We start from the raw sequence: 27,250 nt of genomic DNA on the forward strand, positions 1-27,250 counted from the left end.
TGGCTTGTTCTGTTTCTTCTTCTTCAAGTCTGACCTGGAGTTCATTTTAACCTGACTTTACTAGAAAAGGAAAAATATATTGGGTCTGATGGAAGAGGAAATGTGCTGTGTAATTTACCACAGAGCCTCCCAATCGCTGGATATAGTCTTAAGTTCTATATCTTTTAGACTCCCTAATTAATGGTTGAGATGTTTAAAAGGAATAGTGCATTTGAACGTCTCAAAGCATCCCTTTGCCTTTATAACTTTACTTAATCTTCATACCAGCACTATTTGACATTTTTATAATCACTGGTTCAACAGATGAGGAAACCCAGGCAGAGTGGGTCAGTATTTGCTTTAGTAATTGTCCTGTTTGACTCTTGTCTATCTGACTCTGAAGCCCATGATCTTTTTCACAGTCACATTGTAGGTTTTACCTGCCCTTTATAAGTAAAATTCCTTTTATAATATACTCAATGCAGAGTGGCATAGCAATATTTTCTTGATAATACATTACTGTATATATGTTAGATTTTGCTAGGAGATTGCTTGAGAAGATGGAGAGTTAATCACTGTTAAAATAGTTAATATGCCTTCTTCTAGCTAAATAGCAAGTGTTTAATGGCCTATCAAGGTATCTGATCAGTTAACGTTTTTTCTAGCATTTTATTTTACTGTCTAATATTTAGTGACTACTTCCCCTGTATAGAGTCCTGAGCAATATGTTGAATAAACTTCCTTTACTGACTGGTCATAGATGATTAGTAATCCAAAGTGCGTGTCCTCTGCTGGGTTCTAAATTTGTATGCAAAAGAAAATGAAACCAGATTAGTAATGTCAAGAAACTGTTAAAGAACTCTATATGGGGTGTCAGAGATTAAAGAAAATACAAAACTGTTCTAAGAAACAAAGAACATGAATAAGTAATTTTCTTTACATTCCCACATCTTAATACTTGGGAGTACAGAAAAACAAAGAGGGTTCTTTCCTACTGATATTTGCCTAAGGATAGAATTTCTTTCTTTCTTTCTTTCTTTCTTTCTTTCTTTCTTTCTTTCTTTCTTTCTTTCTTTCTTTCTTTCTACTGCGGACAGAGAAGACAGGGTAAGGGGAAGTTCCTGTGGTATGTGGGAATAAGTGTTAGGCTTTAGTTCTAATTTCTTGGTTACTATTGGAAACCACTTTGTTTAAAAAATTAAATAATGTCACCTTTCTATGTGATAATCAATGATATCTTCCCTGAATTTCCCTAGAGGGTCCGAGAAAGCAAGTAGAATTGGAGACAACGATGTCTTCATTGTTACTAGTTGGCTAAATACTATGAAGAAATTAATTCTGTGTACCTTGACCTTTCAAGTTATGTCTTTTTATTTTTTGTGAAGCAGGGGTTAAAATGTTTGTTTTTCTTTTTGCTTCTAGAGGAATTTCAAATTGTTTTGAATGGAAGAGGATTCATCTTGGGCAGTCGGAATGGGAGTGTTCTCTGTACTTACACTGTAAATGAAACATACACAAAAAGTAGGTTCCTCATAATCTCTATGTTGCTTGAATATCTGTACAGCATATAAGTATCAAGTGTTTTCCTCTTTTTCCCAGCTGAAATCAACTATGCTATATTTTTCAATCAAGGAAGAAAGAAATGAAGTCTGGTGAGAGTACCAGTAGTTATAACAATTTTTTGTTGTTGTTGTTGTTTCATGATTACAACCTTTGTTCATAACTTAAGAGATGCTGAACCCTATCCTGAGTAGCCTCATTTTACGGGTTGTGGTCCAGTGGCTGAAAGAGTCAAATAACTTGCCTGTGGTGACACAGCCAATAATGGGCAGAGCTGAGAGTTGAACCCAGTTTTCCTAACTTGATTCTGTGTGGACTGCATCAACTGCTTGATTTAATTGCCTCTTTCTCCAGATTTATTTATTGTCACTCTTGCCTGAAAATCTAACTATCTTGGACCACTCTACTACTTATTGCCTTATTTTATGCTCACTCATTTTCTTCATCTAATGTCCCAATAATTTGCCCGTCAGCTTCTGGAGATAGGCTTTTTGCCTTGTCGATATTTCATATATTTTATGTTTTTGAATGTTTCACGTATTTTTATCTTCAGTGCCCACCCAGCACTGTTTATTGAAAATTATCATATTTATGGAATGGGGTTTTATTTTCCCTAACATGGCTTTCAAAAAAGCAGATGAGGATAGTGTTTTTAATCTTCATTCTGAGAAAAACTCCTTAAATAGATCTTAAATATTCTGAGCGTTTTGGGTCTCTATTGAGACATTTTTTCCTTATCGATGATTATATTGGCTTCTAAAATTTTAATCTGTAAGGCAGATACCATAACTCTGTGAACTCTGGTGGAATTATGTTTTGAGAGGTTCATCTACAATTTTGCTGTTTTTCTGATGGTACTAAGCACTCCAATAGCACAGCTTTGGCTATGTACACAGCAACTGTTCAGTGTGTGTTTGTTGAATTAACGTGGTGAGGATCTCAGCATGGTAAATGTCAGAATTAATTCCTCTCTTTCCTGTTAGGATAATCATTTTGGTAAAGCAAGACAATAATATTTGTAACAAATGCCTCATAGTAGATGCTACAATTGTAGAGGACAAAGTAATTTTATTTTTATTCACTAGCCATCTGAATCTAAGAGTTAGCTTTACCTAGCTCCCTTTGGGTACGTGTTTGATTATTATATAAACATATTTATCCCTTAGCTACATGAGATTAAGTTTATTAAACTAAATTCTCAAACAAATAAGTAGAGTCAGGTTATATTTTCATCCCTCATATCCAGGATTATCCATTTGTTTATGTAACTTTTCTGAATATTTATAGTCCAGATTTTTTTGATCCTATATTATTAAAATTATTAGGGCAATTTAAGCATTCTGTTTTATGAAATGTATTTATTTATTGTAGATACAACTATTTTATTGAAGCCTTGAAATACATTCATTCTTCTTTGGATATTCATCTTTTCTCCATTGTTTAAAAAATTTTTTTTTTTAACATTTATTATTGAGAGACAGAGAGACACAGAGCGTGAGCAGGGGAGGGGTAGAGAGAGGGGGAGACATAGAATCTGAAGTAGGCTCCAGGCACCGAGCTGTCAGCACAGAGCCCGACGCGGGGCTCGAACTCACAAACTGCGAGATCATGACCTGAGCCGAAGTCGGTCACTCAACCGACTGAGCCACCCAGGCGCCCCTCTCCATTGTTTTTAAATTCTGCTTTTAAAATATATATCACTTATCCTTAAAAGCCTAAGATACTTAAAAAATGGAGATGGAGAAGATGATAATTTTATAGTATCTGCAAATACATGTGAATTTAGTCTAAGAAAAAAATCACAATTTACCAACACTGTATATCAGTGAGGCATATAATCTCTATTTTTTTCATTCTCTTTTCCTTCTCCTCTTTTTCAATGAGAATCTATTTGGTTTTTCATTCTAATATATATCTAATGTTCCACTGTTAAACCCTTCTTGCCATTATGTTTTAATATAATTTAAAAATTTTTTTTCAAGTTTATTTATTTATTTTGAGAGAGAGAGGGAGAGTGGGGGAGAGAAAGTCCCCCATATTGTCAGTGCAAAGACCAATGTGGGGCTCGATCTCACAAACCATGAGATCATGACCTGAGCTGAAATCCAGAGCCAGATGCTTAACCACCTGAGCCACCCAGGCACCCCATGTTTTTCATATTATTAATGAAACTGAGAAAAATAAAGCTCTTTATTAATTCAGTGCCATTTTATTTTCTAGGTGTTTACCCAGTAAGTGTGGAGCTTAATTCTATGCTTTGTCCTGCACCTACACTGAATAAAGTTGGAGAGTAAGTACTTCATTTAAAACATATTAAAAACATTTTAGGTACAAATTATTAGGAAATGGTGACAAATATGCATTAATTATTTCACTGCATCTTTTTTTTTTTTTTATGTACAGAGTGAACATGAAATAGTAGTTCTAGGCAAACTACCCTGGCTAGTACTTTAACCATATATACTCTTAGTAGGTTGAAAATGCTTCAGTCAGCTTTATCGTATTTCTTAAATATTGATTAAAAGGCTCCATAAGTATTTATCTGGATGGGTAAGAGATATTGTTAGAGCCTTTAAATAATCAGAGCCACAGCATTATTTTGAACTGTGTAGTATTAAATTTACACATGCCCCTACACACATCTACACACACATGAGTTACAAAGTGAGATTTTGACTAATTACTATGGTGTTTAAATATCAAGATTAAAGAGCAAAAGGAGCATGGCTCAATAAGGCATACCTTGGACTAGGAAGTATTTGTGCTTTAATTTAATATCCACATCCTATAAGGTCTGTTTTCTCATGTTCTTTGGTGTGACAATATAAACCATAATGATAGCTGGTTAAAATAAAGGATGTTAGTTTGGAAGAAGAGCTTTTATTTAAATCACCTAAACAGATAATTTCATTAGTAATTTAGTATTTCCATTTGTGATTTTTTTTTACACTCTATTATGAGGGAAATGATTGCAGACAGTTCAGATATTCCTTAGCCCAAAAGTAGTGGAAGGGATATGTTTAGGATGATAAATAAGATACAGAATTACTTTAAATTGATCTTGCATATAGAGCAGAGGCAAATAAAATATACAAGGTTTATTAGCTTCTCCTGGTTTTTCTGCTTCTGTTCTTGGCATAGCGATCCTTTTAAAACTGTTCATTTATATCACCTTTCCCTTAAATCCTTGATAATATTTCCTGTTCCACTCAGAGTGAAAATCTAAACATTGCCATGTTCTACAAGGTTCTGTAGGATCTGGCCCCTCACCATGTCACAGTATTCATCTTCTTTTTGCCCCTTTTGTGATGGTCACACAGGCCTCTTTGCTGTTCCTCAACTACGTTGGCACTTGTATACCTGTTGTTCCCGCTGCTTGAAATGCTCTTCTCCTCATGGTTCATTCCCACCTTCTTTAGGCCTTGTTCACATGTCACCTTCTTGGTAAACCCTTCCTGGTCACCCTATTTAATCAATACAGTCTTTCTCTTGCGTTTGGCACTCCCTATTCCCTTCTCATGGTTATTTTTTTCTCCCAAGCATTTATTTTCTCTTGGGTCTCTTTCCTGCTAGGATAGATTTTGTTTTGATTCCTGCTGTATCTGTAACACCAAACACAAAGCTTGGCACACAATAGATTCATAAATGTTTGCTAGATGAGAGGATGGATGCATTTTCCTCAAATATTTTGAATTACGAGTTATATTAAGAGCAAAAAAGTACCTTTGATTGCTGGGGGTGGTCAGAGACTTATATCAGGTAGGAGAAAAATGCCCAGAATCCTATGGGAGGGGCATGCCATTTAAGAGAATAGAGGGGTGCGTGGATGGCTCAGTCGGTTGAGCATCCAACTCTTGATTTCAGCTCAGGTCCTGATCTCACCGCTTGTGGGATCAAGCCCTGCATCAGACTCTGTGCTGACAGTGCTGAGCCTTCTTGGGATTCTCTCTCTTCCTCTCCCTCTGAGTCTCCCCAGCTCTATTTCTCAAAGTAAATAAACATTTAAAAAAAGGAAAAAGAGAACAGAAAACTATCTTGACTTTTTAATAGCAATGATTGGTTAAGGAAGACATCTTACCTTCTTCTCCAAAGTAGTTATAAAATGCAGTATGCCTGTTTTATCCCAGACACTGAGTTTGTATTCTCTAGAATTTGCCTCTTTTTTTTTAAGAGACTATAGAGACTGCTGATATTCTTCAGTGATTTGTAGATTGACTAAATACCCAGGGCATGTGATTTAAAAAAAACATATAGAACATAATAAATATCAGACATGAGAAGTCATCATTTATTTGGCTTTTGACATGAATATTTCACCTACAAGAGAACTGGAGATTTGGGGGGAAGGACATTTTAGATAATTACTTTTGCTTTCTCTTGCTTTCCTGCTTTCTTTTTGGTATCAAGCACGTGATACTACTGAGGCAAAAAACATGAGGTTTTATTTGTTAGTATATTGGGCACTTGGGGATATCGTTATTGTTCTTCTAAGTATGTTGCAAGTAATTTGGACCTTTCCTTTGCCTTGACTTTTCTTTAGATACCTCTGTAGGTGACAGCTCTCTTATGAGATTGGATAAAAATCAACACAACTGAAACAGTTTAGCCTTGTAAGGTGACTGATGCTTAATATGTTTGCCTAATTAGCTTTTGGCTAAGAATTCAAACCCATTAAGTAGCTAGTTAGTCTATGTTTCAAATAAACACATCTGGCCCAACAACGAATGAAGGGTTTTCCTGTGTGAGGGTGACAGATGTGGTGATGGTTCCCCCTGTTCTCTCACTTCAATAATTAACAACACCCTGGTGAAGTAACCCTAGATAGACAGCCTCAAAGCCAGATGCCTAGTCTCAGAGCTGGACCCATGGACATGTGCCTCATCTCATTAACCTGCTCTATCAGTTCCTTTCGCATCTTGCTGTTACTTCCTGAATTCCATTTTTGTTTGAGGATTATTCTTTTAAAAAAACCTAAACACTTGTGAATGTTAGTTTGTAAAAAGGTTAATATGAAGATGCTTTGCTTGCAGATGGGGACAAAGAATATAGCAGCAGAGCTAGGACCATAGCTTTGCATTTGGAAATTGATGTTGTGGAGTAAACAGACATTAAAACTGTCTGGGCAAATCTTATCCAGGCCTATCATTAGTTAGTGTTATTGAAATGGGTCTTTGAAGTACTTTCTTTGAGAGAGATTTCTGTTTATTAAATTTTTTTATTTGATATAGATTTCCAGATTGAGTTGAATGGATTCTTAATATTTATTTTATTTTACTTAAGTTTATTTATCAATTTGGAGAGAGACAGAGACAGTGTGAGTGGGGAAGGGGCAGAGAGAGAGGGAGGAGGGAATCCAAAGCAGGCTCTGCACTGTCAGCGTGGAGTCTGACACGGGGCTCAAACTCTCGAAACCACGAGATCATGACCTGAGCTGAAACCAAGAGGTGGACACTTAACTGGCTGAGCCACCCACGTGCCCCTGTATGCTTAGTATTTAAATGGGAAGAATGTAAAGGTGGTGGTAATGAGGTCGTTCTTCTGTACTTCTTTCATTGGATACAGTTTAATTTTAAAATGTCATGTGATTAAACAAATTGTCTTACCGAGAGGAATCTGTAGATTGTTGGCAGTTTACTTCTGCCAGTGGCTCACTTGTACCAGTGTTTTAAGTCTGAATAGGAAAGACTCTGTGGAGTTCTTTGGATCCTCCCCACCGCAGGGCATTCGCCTTATGGTGTAAGTGCAGGTGTCCCCAGTACTTGAAGGATGGGCTTCTCCTCTGACCCTTGTTGAGTGAGATGTCAACAATAGCACAGCTGTTCTGCAATAGTTGAGATCCTCAAACCTGTAATTTGGCAAGAAGAGCAGAACAAATTGGGTAAATATACATAAACACATTGTGAAGAAAGAAAAACAGAACAGAATGAACCAGAGCCTTATCCTACAGCTTGTTTGATAGAGATGATTTAAGGAGGCATATGGTATAGTTAAATGTGCTTTCAAAAACATTGGCCAGAATCTTCTGGCAAATATGAAATAAATATCTAAGTCAGATGAAACTGATAGTATTAGTTCTCTTAAAAGGCAATGTGGGAAGACACATGACAGAGTGTTTTGAGTAAGAAGTGGCGGGACATTAGCGTATGTGAAATTTTTAGGCATGTGATATTGAAGGTTCATTCAGATGAATGGTGTGGCCACCTTGGGGTTAGAGCCTAACTTGGTAATAGAACCTTTTTATTTTCTTCTTCAACATTGTTAGTTTTTCAATATGATCATTTTACCTGGAATAAAATTGATTCATTCCACTTCTCTTTCTTGGCTGGACAAATTCTGCCTTTAACACAGCTTCTCACATGAACACTTCTTTTCAAAAATATACCTATGCATGTATGTGTATATATATCTATACAATACCTAATAACATTATCTTAGTAGCAGATGATATAAAAATGCCTTTATTCTCTCTTGTTTTCATTATGAGGAATGACACTTGATTTATTTATTTTTATCATAGATTCTAGGACAGTAGCTATGTCTTTACTTTGAATGTAAACATTAGAATCTTGGTGAGATGGCTTAAGGCTGAGGACCATCTCTGTTTCTTTATTTCTCTATCTCCCACCCTAGTGGTGGGGCATTTTATCTTTTCTTTCCCATAGTGTATTGCTTTCTGATTATACGTATAAATGTGATCAGTTCACCTAATCCTTATTTCAGCTCCATCCTAAGTATTATTTTTAGTTCTGGAAATTGTCTTTTAAGAGGAACAATTAGTTGGAGCACACCTAGAGGTGGCCAACAAGATGTTGCCAAGTATGGAAATGTTAAATACGATGTAATTGAAAATACTCTAAAATATGATTCAGGCATGACATATCAGATGTCTTCAAACATCAGCTCTGTCATGTGAAAGATCTGACTTATTCTTTATTGCTCTAAGGAAAGGAGAAGGAAAGAGCGAAAGGTAAAGAGAGGCACATTTCAGCTCAATACAAAGAAGATCTTTAACAATTTAGAGAATGTTTTGGTAACCACAAGTGTTCAAAGATGGACAGATATATGATGAGATAGAGATATCCTTAGATATGTGTTTCAATCCTCTTAAATACTGCTTCTAAATTTTGTATTATCATTTTATTTTTACTTTTTTTTGCTATTAATAGGGGATTTGGCTTTTTTTGGATGAAAGGCACTAAAAATGAGTGATTATTTCCAAGTATCTTTTCATTATTTTATTAAAATATGCAAAAACAGTTAGAAAGGGATTATTTTCAGGGTAATACTGTAAACATTTGAAGTACAGCTTCAGGTGTGATGGCCAGCACATTTCTGAATACAGCTTTCTGTTCTTTCTGAAATCTAGCAATTTCCCAAGTGCAATGTTTGTTTTAGTATACACATATTTTGAAATATCTTAAAAAGAAATTATTTTATTCAAGAACCCTTTAACCACGTTAAAAAGATATCCTTAGATAAAGCATTATTTACATATATACTTATCACTATAAGTGAAATCTAGTGAAATCTTTATTCACAAATATGAAGACTTATTTTTCGACTCTTCATCTTTATATGCACAAAACTAACTTTTAAAAAGCTCTGCAGAGTATTTAATAGTAGCACTTGATTTCAAAATATCTTAGGTCACCATAATTTTTATAACTTTTTGAGTTGTTGCCAGCTTAATTTTCAGTACGTGCAAATTGGAGGTAAATTATTTATTACTTCTGGCAAATACCTTTCATAATTTTATTTAATTTTTTCATCTTTTTTAATGGATCATAAAATGGCATCTTTTATTGGCTACACAAGAAGTCAGTAGTAAATGAATACTTTGCAAATAGGCTACCATGGATTGAAATGTCAACCATAGTTCATGGTGTGTGAAGTTTCTTAGATCAAAGTAGCTCTAACATATGGCACTGAGCTATTCTGTTTGGGAACTCTCCTGCATCTTTAAATAAACTCACTGTGACCATTAGGACTTATTGAATTTTATTTACTTAATTATATGTCACAATACTATTTAATAATTCATGTGGAATGAATTTAGTTTTATCACTATTAATTGAATAACAGTTAACATTAAAATGTACTTCAAACAATTTTTTTGCTATGGTGAGTTGTTTGGGTTTCTTCTGTCCTTCTACTTTGTTTTGTTTTTTTTTGTTGTTGTTTTTTGTTTTTTTGTGCTTAAATGAGCTCTAGACCCAACATGGGGTTTGAACTCACAACCTGGAGATCAAGAGTTGCATGTTCTATGGAAGGAGCCACCCAGGCACCCTGATCCTTCTACTTTGAAAAAAAAAAAATATATTCCAAGGATGGAGCCAAGAGTGTATTAAGATATTTGTGAGAAATTCTGAACAATGTAGAACCAATTTATAGAAAAGGATGTTGGAAGTTTTCAGTTCTTAGCCTGATCTTCCCTAACCACCCTGCATTAGGCACTGTGGGCCATCCCTGTCTCAGAAGGTTCTCCCTTTGTCTTTCATGACTTTTTATTCTCACCTAGCTGGCTGTTTCTTCTCAGATGTCACTGCAGGCTCCTCTTCTTACTGTCCCTTGCTCTTAGTTATCACCATGGTTGGCATACTGATTCATAAATGCATTTTCTCCAAGGCTTCCTTTTCTTGCTGAGGAGCTCCAAATCTCAAGACAAGATCTTTTTCTTAGCTCTAAAGGCACTATCCGAAAATCCATTATGCAAAAGTCTACTGCTTCCCTTGGATTTCTCATGGCCCATTCAACTTGACGCTCCCAAGTTAAGCCTAGGTACTTCTGTTCACACCTGCTCTGTTTCCTGTATTTCGTATGCAACCCACCTCACACCAAGATAGAAACTGTTAAGTCATCATTAACTATTTCCTTCTTCCTCACCGTTAACATCTTAAATGTCCAATCATTTTTATTTTAACTCCTTAAGATCTCCCAACTTTCATTTTCACACCACCCTTATTGCCACTATTTTAGTTCATTTCTACTTTGGCTCTAATGTGAAATATACCACGACATCCATAAATGGTGTTTCTACTGTAGAATCTACTCTTCCAGTCCACGTTCTACACTGTAAAAAAGAATGATATTTGTAAAAACACAGTTCTGCCAACATTTCTACATAATTTAAAAACTCTTAAGACTAATTCCAAATGTCTAAAGATGGCATCCTGGCTTTTTCCTGATCCTTTCCTACTCCCTTTTCCAGCCTCAGGCCATATATTCTCACTCTCACATCTTGTGATGCTGCTACATTGAATGGTTTTAGTTCTTGACTGTTCTGTGCCTTGCTTACCTTCCAGCCTATCAAATAGCCTCCTTCTTCGTGGATCCTTTTCTAATCTCTTTTCCTTATTATCTCCTGGTCATTATTTAGGATTCATCTTTGAGTGACTTCCTGCAGGAAGCCTTTGTTGATGTCCCCTTGGCAAAGCTGAACAAGTTGTATCTCTCACAACTAGGTCCGCTAGTACTCCTGTGCTTATACCTCTTTTAGTTAATGTCACACTCTATTGTAATTGTTTATGTGGCTTCCTTTCACTTACATTGTAATACTGTGTTTTATTTGTTACTGCAGTCCAGTTACCAAGCACAGCCTAGCTTGGCCTATTGTAGCAATTTGTAAGTATTTGTTTAATTAACTAGTAATAGAATGATTGAGTGATTAAATGAATCATGAACTTATTGGCAAACATTCATAAACCAATTTAGAGTGCAGTTTTACGTTTGAGGTGTAAACATGCAGCCCAACACAGCTATGATGTTGGGTTTAATCAGATGATGTTTTGTAACAGGAAGGAAATAACACTGAAACATTTCTGTACAGGAACCTGGATGATGTTATATACTAGGCAGTTTTTGAACAATTTATCTGTAGTTTTACATGGCAGTGAGTAGAAAAGTTCTTTGAGCCAAAAAGTGTTAGGTAATTATTTTATTGCTGCTAGATATTCTTCTGTACTATCTGTGTTATATTTTCACTTGGGTCTAAAAGGTTTATATAAAAGTACCTTGTTATTCTGAATAATCTGTTAGAAAAATAGTCAAGTGTTACAGTAATATAAGAATAACTACTGTATCCTATGTTGGGTATTTTATGCTTATTATTTTGCCAAGCTCTCTTACCCCAAACAACTCTGAAATCGGTAAAATTATCCCCATTTTACAGATTGAGGAATGCAAGGTTGAGAGTACAGGGACTAGGCTTCAAACCCAGGACTCCTGATTTCTCAACTTGTGGGCTAGACCTCTCCCCTTTTATAATTTTAATTGATTCTTGGGACAAATGAAAAATGAACTCTCCCCTCACCTCTCACTTCTGTGTGGAATTAGGTAAAACCAACATGGCTTTCATACATTTTCATCCATAACAAAGTGTCTATCAACTGTGAGTGTGGGTTCTACTGTTAGTAATACACTAACCAGAAGTAGGGGTTATGTAGGAATGAGCAATGCATAGATACGAATGGAAATGACATAAAATAAGATGGCAAACATTAAATATATGTATTGGAATTTTGAGTCAACAAAAGGTCAGGGTATTAGGTTTGGGTTAGAGGGTGAGGTGGCTTTACCAATCTGCATGCAAAGGAGCAGCATACCTTTGGGCAAAGGTATCATTCATGTGCCAGTATCATACCAATAATTTCAAAAACGTTTCACTAAAGAAACAACAACATTTAAATGCAAGAGTAACTTTTAGAGCGTGTTTTTTGTGTTATCTTAGCAGTTAGTAAATGCCATTCTAGTTAACCATGAGCAATATGGTAAGTGTATTAGTATGAGCAATATGGTAAATGAATGTAATAAAAACCTGGAGGAGTGTTACTCAGCTCTTGCCGATGAGAGAAATTTAAATGTAAGATTCTCACATATTTATCAGAGATGAAAGAAGTATGTGGCAGAAATAAAAGAAGCACTTTGACTCCAGAGTCAGAGAAGTTTAAGGTTTGGGCAAGTTACCTTTGTAAGCTTCAGTTTCCTCTCTTGGGAAGTGGAGGAAATGCTGCTGCCTAGCTCAGGGGGTCTCTGTGAAGATTAAATGAGAGGAGAGCCGTGTGTCTGGCTCGTGGTAGGGACTCGATAAATGCCATCGTTATCAATGCTGCTGCTGATGGCCATGCTCTGCTCTCAAGAAGGTAAAGATCATATTGTTTCAGTTGAGTCCACATGTCGAAAGAAACATCAGGTGCCTTTCCATCTGTGGAGACTTGTCTCAGTTTTATGTGAAACCAGCCACATGATACTAGACTGAGTTTTGGAGATAGCTGCAGTTATATTGGCTGCTTAGAAGATCTCGTTGGCATGCATTTCTACTAGAGGAAAGAACTTTGTTGTAAAATAGATCTTCTGTTCTTATTCCACTTGGATAAGCATTAAAATCCTTTTTTCTTTTTTTCTCAGTCTGGAAGCATCAAAATTTTTAATGTTCCCTTCATTAATTAGAGAACTGGTTTATTTCTGGTGAGTTCTAAGTGCCAGGTTATAAACAACTTCAGTCAGTATCTGCTGAACGCATAAAAGTTGAATCAGTAAGATTATTTGCAACAATCATACATTATTGTGAATCAGATAGTCCCTTCCCCCAAACTAAAACCATACTTACCATGTCATATGCTTGCTGGTACGTTTCAAAGTAGAGGAATTGGGAACTAGGAAAGATTATTTTTGGATTCAACTCTGCTTAGTCTTCAAAAAAAGTAAATAAAACAAGGCACTTGGTTCTGCAGAATAAGCAATTGGGTTTAAGTTTTCTTTCTTAAATAAACCACTTGGCATTCTGTGTTGAACTAGTTCAAAAGTTCAAACAAGTTGATATAAATATCTTAAGTTCTCATTCTTTTCTGGATATAGCTAAACCTTTTTTTTTTAACAAAGTATTTTGAAGGGAATAATTTAAAGAAATATTTTGAACAGAAGTATTACTGATTTTTGAAGAAGAGTTCAGCTTCAGGTCTGCTAGGAGTATCTTTCCTGGTGTCTCTTGTTCCTGTGTGAATCCAAACTAAATATCACAGTGAGAAAAGAAACACACTAAGGACTCTGATTTCAACAAGCTTGCGTGGTCTGATGGAAAGACTTCAAGATTAGTTAGAACCCTAGCTTTACCACTTTAGGCAAGGTAATTAGCATTTCTGGGCCTGACGTACCCCATCTGCACAACTGTGAAACTGCTGCTTTCTTTAAGGGCTGTTGTGAAGATGAATGAGATGATGTTCATAAAACGCCTAGGCTGGGTATCTGGCTCATAGCAGGGGCTAAATAATATTTCTCATCCCCCATCTCTGGCATCGTAATTGAAATTTTACCATTGGTTTAAGATTGCTTCTCTTTTATCAGAATTCTTTGTAAGTAGTAGTGAATTTGGCTTTCAATTCAAGGAATAGAGAAGAAAACTTCAAAATATAACATTTTGTTGATTCAGAGTAATTCAGGCAAAGTTTTTAGCTATTAATTCTTGGAATTTAGAATATTTTCGGGGAATGGGAGCATGGCACTGTATAGAAGTTAGATTACCAAAATGTTATCTACTACTTTCTGCTTTAATGAATGGATAGCTTTGAAATGTTGGCATTCCAATTATTATAGGATAATATACTGTGTAAACTATTTTGGAAAAGGGCTGTTTCCTTAATATTTTAAAATCCCCTTGTCATTTTTTCCCCTTTTGATATCTTAGACCTATTTTTTAGAAAGTTACCAACTCCTGGCTGGCTGATCACAAATAATTACTAGAATCTGAATTAATGTAATTTTAACTATTATTAATTATCTTCAAATTTGAAATCATGTTTCCAAAGTAAGAGCTGTATTCTAATTCTGATGTATCTTAGCCATGAAAAAAAGAAATTATTCTTTCTTCTTGTACCTTTGTCAAGATATTTTGATGTCCTAGGATCGTCTACAACAAATACCTACATGGACATTGCATTCTTGTGTTTCTTCAGTTTCTCTCTCCTGTATTATCACTTTCTCCATATTTTAACCTTGAATGGTTTATTATTTCCAATTATTTATTTATTTACCTATCTATTTTTTAAGAATTTTTTTTTAATGTTTATTTTTGACAGAGAGACAGAGCGCAAGTAGGGCAGGAACAGAGAGAGAGGGAGACACAGAAACCAAAGCAGGCTCCAAGCTCTCAGCTGACAGCTCGATGTGCGGCTCAAACCCACAAACCATGAGATCATGACCTGAGCAGAAGTCAGACACTTAACCTACTGAGCCACCCACGTACCCCTCCAATTTTTTATTCTTAATAATCTTGTGATGGTAGTAATGTCTGAAGACAGGGGAAATATGGTATATAGGATCTAGTGGGTTTTTTTTTTTTTTAATTCTTTTTAGAGTATTGGGAAGACAGCCTCAGCATTTCTCTCAAGGAATTTTTTAATGTTACTATTTATGTTAATCTTTCTTTTAGGAACAATTAGATCATTTAAGGAATTTGCCTCTGGCTACTAAGTAATGACTGGAGCTAAGAAAGAAAAAAGTTGGGATAACTGATCAAAAGTAAACATTCTTGCTTGTTTTGAATTATATGCAGAAATAAAAATCTCCCACAATCCTCTCGTTTTTAATTTATTTTTAATTATTGTTTCTTTCATTTTCTTTCAGAACTCTTGATGTTTCAGTGAGCTTTAATGGAGGAAAATCTGTTATCTCAAGCTCATTGATAGTCACAGCCACAGAATGTGTAAGTAAAAAGTTGCATAAGGTTACTTTTTAAAAATGATTCCATCCAGAAATAATTTACAGATTCTGAGTGCTGTTGCATATTATAATAAGGAAGATGCCAACAATGGCACTGGAGAGCACCACAAGGAAAACTTTGTATAGAATTCATTCTAGATTCTGTTTTTTTCCTTTAGTCTCATTAAAAAGAGATTTTAAGATAGGATAAGTTTTGTTCTGATATTCATAAAATTCAGAAGTCATTTAAAATCAAAATAAGGTAGGAGAATGATTTTCAAATGAAACATTTTTATTGAAACATTAATTATCAAAATGGAATAATTTTTTTTTTTGTGTTATGAAGGTTGGGTTATTGTGTCTAAGACATTGATCACGTTTTTGAAATTATGAGTGTATTTTAATGGTGAGCTCATATTTTTGTCCCTTTTAAATGTTGGTGCTTTCTAACATGAGTAAATAATTTGATTTCAATAGTTTGCTATATCTTAAGTTTGAAACTCTATTTTAGTTGAGATGATTGATTTGTATTACCTAAGATGCAATAATGTCAAATGTAAACTTTGTTGTTAAGATAGTGTTTTCCTTGTAGGAACTTTTTAGGGTTCATGGAAAGTTTTCATATTCAGTTGAACATGAAAACAGAAAGCACTAAAAGGGACTGATCACATGGCTATTATTTTTATGAGTATATTATCTTTGTAAAAACTACAGTAATCAAAGCAAGAAACCCCAAATTCTTGCTGTTCAAAATACCAAAATTACAAACCAAAACATTTTCTCACATCTCATGGTTGCATGGTTTTATATTTTGATCTTCATTTTTAAAGAAATGTTTTTATTTTTATTTATTTTGGGAAAGAGGGGGAGAGAGAGCAGGAACGGGACAGAGAGAGAGGGAGAGAATCCCAAGCAGGCTCCACGTTGCCAGGGCAGAGGACTTGAATCCACAAACCATGAGATTATGACCTGAGCCTAAATCAGGAGTCAGATGCTTAACTGACTGAGCCACCTAGGTGCCCCTTCCTTCAAAAAACAAAGTAACTCAATATTATCTGTATAGAGACAGTTGTCTTTCTCACTGTAAGAAAACATTGCAAGGAAAACAAACATCCATAAGGACCTTGGGCCACTACTAAATTTTCTGGATAACTCTTTATCAACACCTGTCTCTGTTTGAAAATATCTAGGTTTTTTTTTCTCTCTTCATTTGCAATTCATGTTGCAATTTGCAAGTTTTCTTATCTCTCAGGATGTGGTTAGATTACAAATTACGTAGTTTCTCAGTGATTAGCTCACTAAATGATACTCTTTCTCCGTCCTTCCTCTTATTCTGTTCCTCTAGCCATCTTTTCTCATCCTTGTATAGGATACAAAGACTTGTGTCCCATAGGCACTCACAATTTTGGTGTACAGGGAAGCTGAGGTTAAATGACTCATTTTTGAATTTACAAGTCATGTACTTTTAAGGGAGTCTTCTAGGTCTTTCCGGTTCTCAGGAGAGCACATTGTGACTCAAGGTAGTTTAAGAGTAAGGTGATTTTAGAAAGAGTGACATCGGTTGTGTCAGAGATGGAGAGAGTGAAGGTGCAAGTTGTAATATTAAGTAAGGGATCAAAGTAATTTTTGTTGCAAACGTGAGATATGAATAAAGACTTGAGGAAGGTGTGAACGTGAACCCTGAAGACCACCCAAGGGAAGAGTGTTTTATGCAGCAGGAGCAGTTAGAACAAAGCCTAAAGGGTCATTCTGTCTGACAAGTTTAAAGCAAAGCAAGGTGGCCAGTGGGATGGAATGGAGGTATCCTGGGAGAGCAGGAGTCTCAAGAAGAGTAGGAGAGAATGGGGGGGGGGGGAAGGGGACTGATTGTATAGGGTTTTGTAAGTCATATTAAGGACGTGAGTTTTTCTCCTGAGTGAATTGGGGAGCCATTGTAAGGTGACATGATATGACTTAATACTTTGAAAGGATCATTCTGGCTACTGTGTATAAATAGATTTTGCAGAGAGGGGCAAGTGTGGAAATACAGAGACTAATTCCTTGCCGAATTCAGTAATCTAGGAGAGGGGAGAATGGCTCCACTAAATGTGAGATGGTGAGAAGTGATTGGATTTGAATACATCTGTGTAAAGGTGGAACCTATGGGATGCCTAGACAGAGTAGATGTGGGTGTGAGAGAAGGACATTCACAGTAATTCTTTATTTTTTATTTAAAAAAATTTTTTAATGTTTATTTATATTTGAGAGAGACAGAGACAGAGCTTGAGTGGGGGAGGGTCAGAGAGAGAGGGAGACACAGAATCGGAAGCAAGCTCCAGGCTCCGAGCTGTCAACACAGAACCCGATGCGGGGCTCGAACCCACGGACGGTGAGATCATGACCTGAGCCAAAGTCGGATGCCCAACCTACTGAGCCACCCAAGCACCCCCACAATAATTCTAAGTGTTTTCACATGAGGGACTAGAAGAACGTGTTGTCATCAGGTAGAGCAGTGTTTGGAAGAAGATGAGGACTTCTTTTGTTTTGGAAATGTTGAGAGAAAGATGTCTATACAGCCATTTCAGTGGAAATATCATAAAGCAGTTGAATATACAAGTCGGGAATTCCAGAGAGAGGTCTGGGTTGAAAGTACACATTTGGGCACTGTATAGAGTGAAGTAGTCAATGAAATTCCACATGATTTTTACTGAACAAAGAAAAAGAAAGTGACTTTCAAGAGGTTAGAGCAAGAAGAGAAAGAGCACCAGAGAAAGGTTTTGTTTTGCTTTAATTTGGAGAATAGTTGACATGCAGTATTGTATTAGTTTCTGGCTGATTTGATATTTACGTACATTTCGAAATGGTGACCGCCATAAGTGTAGTTACCATCTGTCACTATACAGAGTTGTTACCATATTACTGACTGTGTTCCCTGTGCTGTACGTTATATCCCTGTGTTTCATGTGTTTTATAACTGGAAGATGGTACTTCTTAATCCCCTTCACCAGTTTCATCCATACCCCCAAATCCCTCCCCTTTGGCAACCACCAGTTTGTTTTTGAGAAAGGTTTTGTATTCATGGAGGAATCAGGATAAACTGGGTCCTGAAAGGAAAGCAGGACCTAGGCAAGAAGAAAGGAGGGAAAAGCAGATTACAGATGAAGAGAAAAATGAAATTGAGGGTGGATGTATTTGATTGGAGTGAAGATGGGAAGGAAACTTGAAAATAGAAAATTTAGACCAGATTATCAGTAGCCTCAAAGAAGAAAACAACCAGGTGGAGTTTAGAGTTCATCCCATAGGTCTGTGGTTCCTAAACCCCAGTGCACAGAAGTCAGTGCTGAAATGAAAAAAGAAAAGAAGATGGATTATATTTTTCATAATGCTAGATTTATTCAACTTGAAAGAATTCTTTTATTCTGAAATTGTTCTTTCTGCCACTTTAATTTTGCAATATCCTTTAACTGAAGAAAGGATAACTGTAATAATTTGTTGGATCAGCCCTTCGTTCGTTTTTTATTCTCTCCTTCCCTCTCTCTTCCCTCCTGGCTCTCCTTTCTTCCTTGGAATGGGAGAAATATGTAGCAATAAAGAAAAACTGCACTCAACAACATTAAACAGGTAAGGAAGACCTTATTCAAGGTTATTATAAGGGTGCCTGACTGGAGCATGTGACTCTTGATCTTGGGGTTGTGGGTTCAAGCCCCACATTGGGTATAGAGATTACTTAAAAAATAAAATCTTGGGGTGCCTGGGTGGCTCAGTCGGTTAAGCATCCGACTTCGGCTCAGGTCATGATCTCACGGTTCGTGAGTTCGAGCCCCACATTGGGCTCTGTGCTGACAGCTCAGAGCCTGGAGCCTGCTTCAGATTCTGTGTCTCCCTCTCTCTCTGGCCCTTCCCCTCTTGAGCTCTGTCTCTCTCTCTCTCTCAAAAATAAGTAAACATTAAAAAAATAAAATAAAATAAAATAAAATCTTAAAAAAAAAAAAAGACTATTGCAATAGGGGAGAGATTGAACTCAACAGAGGTGGGACAAGGGAGGGGAAGGAATTGCAGGCCACCTGTATATGCTAACTGGTTTTACCCAAAATAGAAATAAACTTTCTCTTATTTTACTGACAGGGGGTAGTGTTAAAATTTGGAGCTAGGCACCCATGAAGTTAGGCTACTGCCCTTCCACAGAGACTGGGAGATAGGGTTACCATCTTGTTTGGTGAATACATTTCAAAGGGGTAGCTCTCAGGTTGAGAGAGACCTTCCCCCTTGGATCTGTAAAACTGGAAAGAGACTTAAATATATTTCAAAGAGGGAGAGAAAGATTTTGCAATTAGAAGTTTTCTTTTTTTCTTTTTTTTTAAGCTATGAGCACAGTGCCAGACCATTCAATATTTATTCAATCAAGAATGCTAATTCAGCTGTATATAAACTAATAGGAGGAGACAGATATGCAAACATATTAGGGCAATGGTATTATACAACAGATAACACTGTTATCTGTGTGAAGTAGGTATTATTTTTTTTTCAATATATGAAATTTATTGTCAAATTGGTTTCCATACAACACCCAGTGCTCATCCCAAAAGGTGCCCTCCTCTATACCCATCACCCACCCTCCCCCCCACCACTCCTTGCAATTAGAAGTTTTCTAAAGTAGATTCTCTCAAAAAAAAGGGAGGTCATGGACCTATTGCCAAGAGGAAACTTATCTGAAGTTTAATCAAGATGAGGAAAAATGTAAGCCTATGTTGGTCAATAGAATTAGTGAAGTGAATGAGAGAAGGAACAGTTCAAGAAATGGGAAAACCAGGACACTTACTATATAAAGGAGCCGAAGGAAGATGGAACTCCAATATGAAAAGAAGGCAGCATTAAGTGCTTCAGAGAGGTGAAAGAGGAAAGGTCAGAGGGGTCACAGTTACCTTGATGCTTCAGTCTAGGTTGATGATGTATAGTTTTCTGTGGGAATTTTATTATTCCAGTAATTATTATAGGATAATAAATACTATAATTTTCATTATTGTATTGCTAATAATCATAGCATAATTCATTTTTCCTATTAGAATAGTCATTGTTTTGTACTCAAATACCTCTAGTGTGTGGTAGTGATATTATATAACATTTGTAGATGTGAAAAGTGAGACCATTGCCATGAGATGCTCCTGCTGATGTGTGCATTAAATCTCTTTTCAAAACAGACTAGGATAGTGGGTAAGATGATGATAAACACTCGGGTGTTGCATTAAGTGGTATTCAGTCTGTCAGGCATTTTCAGATATGATGAGATGCAGTTAGTAGTATTACTCATTCTAGGATGATGCTTTTGGCTTTCACAGATATTTGAAAGCCAATGAAAATAAAACACCATTGCTTTGGCAATCGATTAATCCTCATAGAAATCCCACAAATAAAGCAGCCCTTCTGTGTGCTCCGAGGGCATCCAGGCTCAGTTCTGTTAAGGCACTACGTCACTGAACTGTAATTTCCTGTTTACTTCTGGGCTTTTCTTACTTGTTTCGAGATATTGACAGCAGGGCCTGTCTCACTCCCTGCCTTCCTCCCAGTGCCTGGTCCTTACACAGGGCTTGTGTTCCAAAATTATTTGTTAAATGAATGGATGTAGATCTAGTTTACAAGTGGGAAAATGAAGCTTCGATGTATGAGATTTAAGATTAGGGCCCAAGGAGGGCTTGTATTTAGACAGTCATCTCTCTTTATCTATGTCAGAAGAGCTCCTAAATGTGTCTCTGCTTAAAAAAAATAGTGAAAGTTATCTTTCTTCCCCCTTTGAACCACTGTTCTTCTGACTCTTGACATAACAGTATCAAAAATGTTTCTTGAGCACAAAATGCCAGACACTGTGCTAAGCACTATACATGTGCTAAGCACTTTATGACTTCATTTAATACTTAAAACTTAAGAGGAGGCTCTTACTGTTACCTTAATCTTACAGATGAGGAACAGAGAGCCACCTCTTATCTCTCCTACGCATATATGCAAACACATCAGAAGGTGCTTCTTCTATTCGGTAGACCCAACCCTCAGCAGGGGGTATGGCTTGATGAGAAAGAACATTGGTTGATTTTAGCTCTCACTGCCCCTGAGAGGGGGGACATGGAGCCTGGAGGCTCTAAAGGTTAAATTATCTGCTCATATCAAGTAGGTGACAGAATCAACAATTGAATCCAAGTCTGTCTCCGCCCACCCTGGCCTGACCACTTGTGCAATCTGCCATTTGTAACTAGGTCCTATTTGATTTATATAAAACAGGGGTTGGCAACTTTTTTTTTTCCTGTAAAAGGTCAGATAGTAAATATTTCAGGGTTTCAGGGCTACACAATTTCCATCACAGCTACTCAACTCTGCCATTCTAGCACAAAGTCATCTGTAAATACTATGTAAACAAATCCATGTGGCTGGTTCGACAAAGCTATGTACACTGAAATTTGAATTTTATGTAACATATTCTTTTATTATTATTGTTATTTGAGAGGGAAATGGGAGAGGGGCAGAGGGAGAGACACAGAGAGAGAGAATCCCAAGCAGGCACCATACTAAGTGTGGAGCTTGATGGGGGGCTTGATCCCACAACCTGGGATCATGACCTGAGCTGAAATCAAGAATTGGACAATCAACTGGCTGAGCCACCCAGGCGCCCCATGACGTTTTTGTTTTGTTTTTGTTTTTGTTTTAATTTCTTTTGGCTATGTAGTAAGATAAAAGAAAAAAATCTTAACTTGCCAAGGGTCTTATGAAACACATGAGCTGATTTGGCCTTTGGGACATAGTTTGCTAATTCCTGATATCAAATATCCCAAAAGAATCCAGAACATGAAATCATCACCCATTCTGTTACTGATTTTTCTTCCCTGAACTCTAAATACATAGAAACAAAAATTGTGGAGACCCATTTCCCCTTCTCTGAGTCTCTGTTTTTTGTTTTTTGTGGTTTTTTGTTTGTTTGTTTGTTTGTTTAATGTGGCTGCTGTGATTAATTATTTTCTGGTAGCTTACAACACTTTTGAAATTTTTGAGTGATTCCTTTCTCATAGTTATTTTGCAAGTACAGTACTGACTGATTTGTTTAAAAAAATTTTTTTATGCTTATTTTTTTTTTTTTGAGACAGACAGAGACAGAGTATGAACGGGGGGAGGGGCAGAGAGAGAGGGAGACACAGAATCCAAAGCAGCCTCCAAGCTCTGAGTTGTCAGTACAGAGCCTGATGCGGGACTCGAACTCATGAGCAGTGAGATCATGACCTGAGCCGAAGTCGGACGCTTAACTGACTGAGCCACCCAGGCGCCTGTGACTGATTTGTTTTTGTACTTCTATGATTCTCTCAGCTAGAATTTCACTTACATTACGCAGAGTGAAGTTTTTGATTGGAAAACTTACTTTTAATGGAGAAAAGGAAATCAGATGCAGATGAAATTCAAAAACTTAGTGTGTCCAGCATGACTACAAAATATGTTCTTTCTACCCCACTGTCGAGCTCAAGGCTCTGGTATGTCCTCAGTTAACCCTTAAAAGAGTTTTGGCTTCATAGCTATAACCATCATCTGGGTAGTAAGTCTTAAACTGGACTCCTCAGCTAACTTGCACAACCTACTCTTCACAGACATGTGAGAATGCCATTTTTTTCAAAACTATGGTTAGAAAGATTCAGTCCAACAAATAGCCAAAAGAAAGGGTATCCAATAAATGGACATTAATCCAACAGATGTCCAAGTCTCTCTGTATTAAAAAGAACTACCACTTTTGAGAACTTTGTGTTTCATACCCTCTCTTCAGCTTCTTCAGGTGCTACTAAATCCCCTCTACCTATGTTCCGCCCAAAGTTGTCTTTCTCTTGTCCTTGCAAGAAGCCACTATTTCTACTATACTTTCTCCCTGCGCTTTCTTACTTCCTTAAAGTGGTCCTCTTAGAACTATAGACCAGGTTAGTCTCTACTTTTACTTGTCTCTATCGTAGTTGCCTTCCTTGCTCAACCCTTGCTCAAGGTTTGTCTCTCCAACTAACCTGTGGGCTTCATGAAGACTTGTCCAACTTGGTAACTTTGGCACCTACTTATTTAAAAAGTGGCTTGTAGTTTCTGCCTGTGACACAGATCTATGTGTCATCATGGCTAGTTTCATTTGTCTCCTAAGTCTGCAGTTTTCATCTTGCTGCCTGCTCTTAGGACTGAAGTCTATGTGTTTGACCTTTCCTTAATTTGTTTATAAAGCTATGTGAACAATGAAATTATTTCCCTTTCAAGATGAAGTCTTTCATGCTCTGATAATGGCTCTGGAAAATGAAAACAACAGAACTGGGAAAGCCTGAATTTGTATCCAGTTAACTGAGCTAATTTCTGGGACTGGGGCATCCAGGGACTGTGTCATATACTTACGGTACTGATGGCAAGGTTGGGCTATATTATATTCTTTGCTTCCTTTGACCTGCTTTCCATCATGCTCAGGTTAAATATGATAAAGATTAGGTCTGTAGGTCTTTAGAAAGTGTGTATTTTCGGGGTACGTGGGTGACTCAGTCGGTTAAGTGTCCGACTTCGGCTCAGGTCATGATCTCACTGTGAGTGAGTTTGAGCCCCGAGTCGGGCTCTGTGCTGACAGCTCAGAGCCTGGATCCTGCTTCAGATTCTTTGTCTCCCTCTCTCTCTGCTCCTCTCCCACTCATGCTCTATCTCTCTTTGTCTCTCAAAAATAAATAAATGTTAAAAAAATTAAAAAGAAAAAGAAAGTGTGTATTTTCTTTTTAATTTTATTGAAGGTGAATCTTTGGAGTCCGTTGACATAATATTGTCATAATAAATATATATTTGCATGTGGATGTGCATAGTGTCTTATTAATGTTCCTAATAGAGTTATTTTTTTGGAGGAAAAATTAAGAACTTTAACTGCCTATCATGGTGAGCCCATCTACTGTATATTCTGTCAGTATGATTTTCTGAATTTCCTGCTAATGACACTTTCATAGAAAGAAAAAAAAGACACCAATAAAATCTTAGCAGATTCGTATCTTCTGGTTGCATGTTCTTATTTCTGAACACAGAGTTTGAATTCTAAGAAAAGAGGAAACCAAATGTTCATAGAACCTTTTTGAAAACTGTATAGCACAGACAAATGGTGAGCCATTTCCATGAGTGCTGTGACTAGATCCTAATGTGGGAAAAGACTGGTAGGGAATGCTGTATTCATTCTGTACATAAACAATCAGATGGAAAGTATCTTATATAAGACCTTATATTTGAAGGTAGAATCATGAATTTATGCATTTGACAGCATTTCTCCCATAGGATATCACATTTTTCTATGTGTTTCTTTGACATTCTTTTCCTGTCATATTCCTGTTTGCCTAGATTTTAGAGCTTAGCGTAATCAAGGCTGTGGAGAGTCACATGATTTGTTCATGAATGTTTAGAAGTCTGTGTAGAAAGATGTACTTTGAGTATTTCTTAGGTAGCCTGATGTGTGTTCTGAATTGTTTTCTTTGACTTTAGGAACAGAGAACTTAGATATTTGCCTGGAAAAATTTCTGAAAAGTATTTATATTCTCTCTCTCTCTCTCTCTCTCTCTCACATGTGCGCGCGCACACACACACACACACACACACACACACACCACACGAATTTCTATGTGCAAGACAGTGAGTGATTTAGATATTTCAGATATATTAACAACTAGATTTGAGATTATATTTTCATTCTACCAAACTCCACATCAAGAAATTGCTACATGAGTCCATGTCTTTTTATTTCTCATATTTTAGGTTAATTCTTTATGGTAAATATCATGTAGTTGCATCTTCTAGAGCCTTAAGAATGGTCATATAGTGAATGATAGAACTCGGTGAAGATAGTGTGTGCCTGTGTGAAGTTTCGAAAGTTATTTTTGTTGTCTTCTGTGAGAAAAGTTAAATAAAATGATCAAAGATTCTAAGTGATACCTTGGTGGTGCCAGTTTGGGTTCATTTGCAACCTAATAGCAGCTACAGAAATTTACCTCCTATGGTTGTTCCCTCTTCCTTTCAGATGCAAAATCAGAAATCAAAGGATAGCTTTAATTGTTCATGTGTAGTTGAATCTTAATCTTCTGAAAGTTTCTGAAAGTAATGAATGTTTTATGGTTTATGCTGCTCTGAGAATTAATTATTTTAAAAGTAGATTTATTAAAACTGAAAGGCTGCTAGTAATCGGTATCTATAAAAATTGATCTGTTTTGGGATAGCTTCCAAGCCACTATATGCTCATCGTTTTTCCTTTTTCTTCCTTTGTGATAATAACTGGTGGTACAGGGAAATGATAAGCATGTGTCAAGATTTTTCTGATTAGCTGAACCAAGTGTATTTGGCTAGCACTTCTTGCCACTTGTTTTGAAAACTACCTTCTCTTCTCAGTTATTTACATGTAACTGTCTACATAGTGATTATTATCTCTTTTTGTGTGTATGGCATTATGTTTTGCACTTTAAATCCCACTATAAAATGTTCTGACTGAATACTACCACCGTTGTCACTGAAACATCAGAAAGTCTCTCAGCTATGATTGATCCCATCATTTCTCAGTGTGGATTCTAGGGAATCCTAAATTTAAATATTTAGATGTTTCAAATGTTATGAGAAAAACAATGGTTCTGTGCTGATGTAAGTTGAACTTCTTTACTGCAGAACCATTCAGATACTTAAAAGTATGTTAACATGCAGAATGATTGCCTACAAGAGAGAGGTAATAGTAATGGCTTTTTTCTTTTTTTTTTTTTTCTTTTTTTTTTTTTTAATGTTTATTTATTTTTGAGACAGAGAGAGACAGAGCATGAACGGGGGAGGGTCAGAGAGAGAGAGGAGACACAGAATCTGAAACAGGCTCCAGGCTCTGAGCCGTCAGCACAGAGCCCGACGTGGGGCTCGAACCCACGGACCGTGAGATCATGACCTGAGCCGAAGTCGGACGCTTAACCGACTGAGCCACCCAGGCGCCCCAGTAATGGCTTTTTTCACAAAGAGTTTCATGCTTTGGGAACAACTGGCTTTCTTGTTTTGTAGATTAGAAAACCATCCCTGAGAAATTAAACAGCTTGCTTAAAATTAAAAGTCTAGACTAATACTTTTAATGCAGTGCCATTCTAAGACAGATACTGCTGAGTCCCCCCACACCTTGCCACCCCTCTCGCTGTCAGCTCTTGTGATACAAGTAGCTCACTCTGACCTCTGGGCTTGTATTTATTTGTTTTGAATGACAGGACATGTATTTCTGAAAAACTGCCCATGAGGTTCCAAATTTCCACCTGGAGAGTGTGTTGATTTATTTACATTTTTTTCCTTCCCTGCATTCTTTCCAAGAAAGAAAGAAAGGAAGGAAGAAAGGAAGGAAGGAAGGAAGGAAGGAAGAAAGAAAGGAAGAAAGAAAGGAAAGAAGGAAGGGAAGAAAGGAAGGAAGGAAGGAAGGAAGGAAGGAAGAGAAAGACACACATAACAAAAAACAAAACATTATTACTGGGGATACCAGAGTAGGATTTTAGAGACACGCTTTGTCCCGTTGGGAACTTTATCCCCACACTAAAAATTCAGTAAATACGAGTCTTCGCATCAGTGGCTTTTGCAGCCTAGTTTTTTAGAGTTCATTTTCTTAATGCCAAGCTCATAATTTTAAATGCCAAGCATGGAATGTACATGGGTAAGTAGGTTGGATGTAACCCCATGGCTTTCTAGAGCTCCTAACGAATAGTGGCAGAAAAGAGAAATTAAAGAAATCAGTTTATCAAAAGTAAACAAACAGGGGCGCCTAGGTGGCTCAGTCGGTTAGGCTGAAAGTATGACTTTGGCTCAGGTCATGATCTTGCAGTCTGGTCCGTGAGTTCGAGCCCCTCGTGGGGCTCTGTGCTGACAGCTCAGAGCCTGGAGCTCTGATAGGATAGCTCTGATAGCCTGCTTAGGATTTTGTGTCTCCCTCTCTCTCTGCCCCTCCTCCACTCGCACTCTGTCTCTCTATCTCAAAGGTAAGTAAACATTAAAAAAAAAAAAAGGAGGGGGGCGCCTGGGT

At 36.8% G+C, this 27,250-nt stretch overlaps 1 protein-coding gene across 1 annotated transcript in view; it reads left to right on the forward strand.

The window, feature by feature from the left end:
• ANTXR2 (ANTXR cell adhesion molecule 2) overlaps positions 1-27,250 on the forward strand; it is a 149,702-nt gene that overhangs the window by 43,794 nt on the left and 78,658 nt on the right. The window contains exons 9-11 of the mRNA XM_042936106.1: positions 1,402-1,500; positions 3,760-3,829; positions 15,157-15,235. Coding sequence (XP_042792040.1) covers positions 1,402-1,500; positions 3,760-3,829; positions 15,157-15,235 — 248 coding nt within the window. The remainder of the gene's footprint in view (positions 1-1,401; positions 1,501-3,759; positions 3,830-15,156; positions 15,236-27,250) is intronic.

The sequence above is a fragment of the Panthera leo genome, chromosome B1, assembly GCF_018350215.1.
Source record: "Panthera leo isolate Ple1 chromosome B1, P.leo_Ple1_pat1.1, whole genome shotgun sequence".
Classification (NCBI taxonomy): domain Eukaryota; kingdom Metazoa; phylum Chordata; class Mammalia; order Carnivora; family Felidae; genus Panthera; species Panthera leo.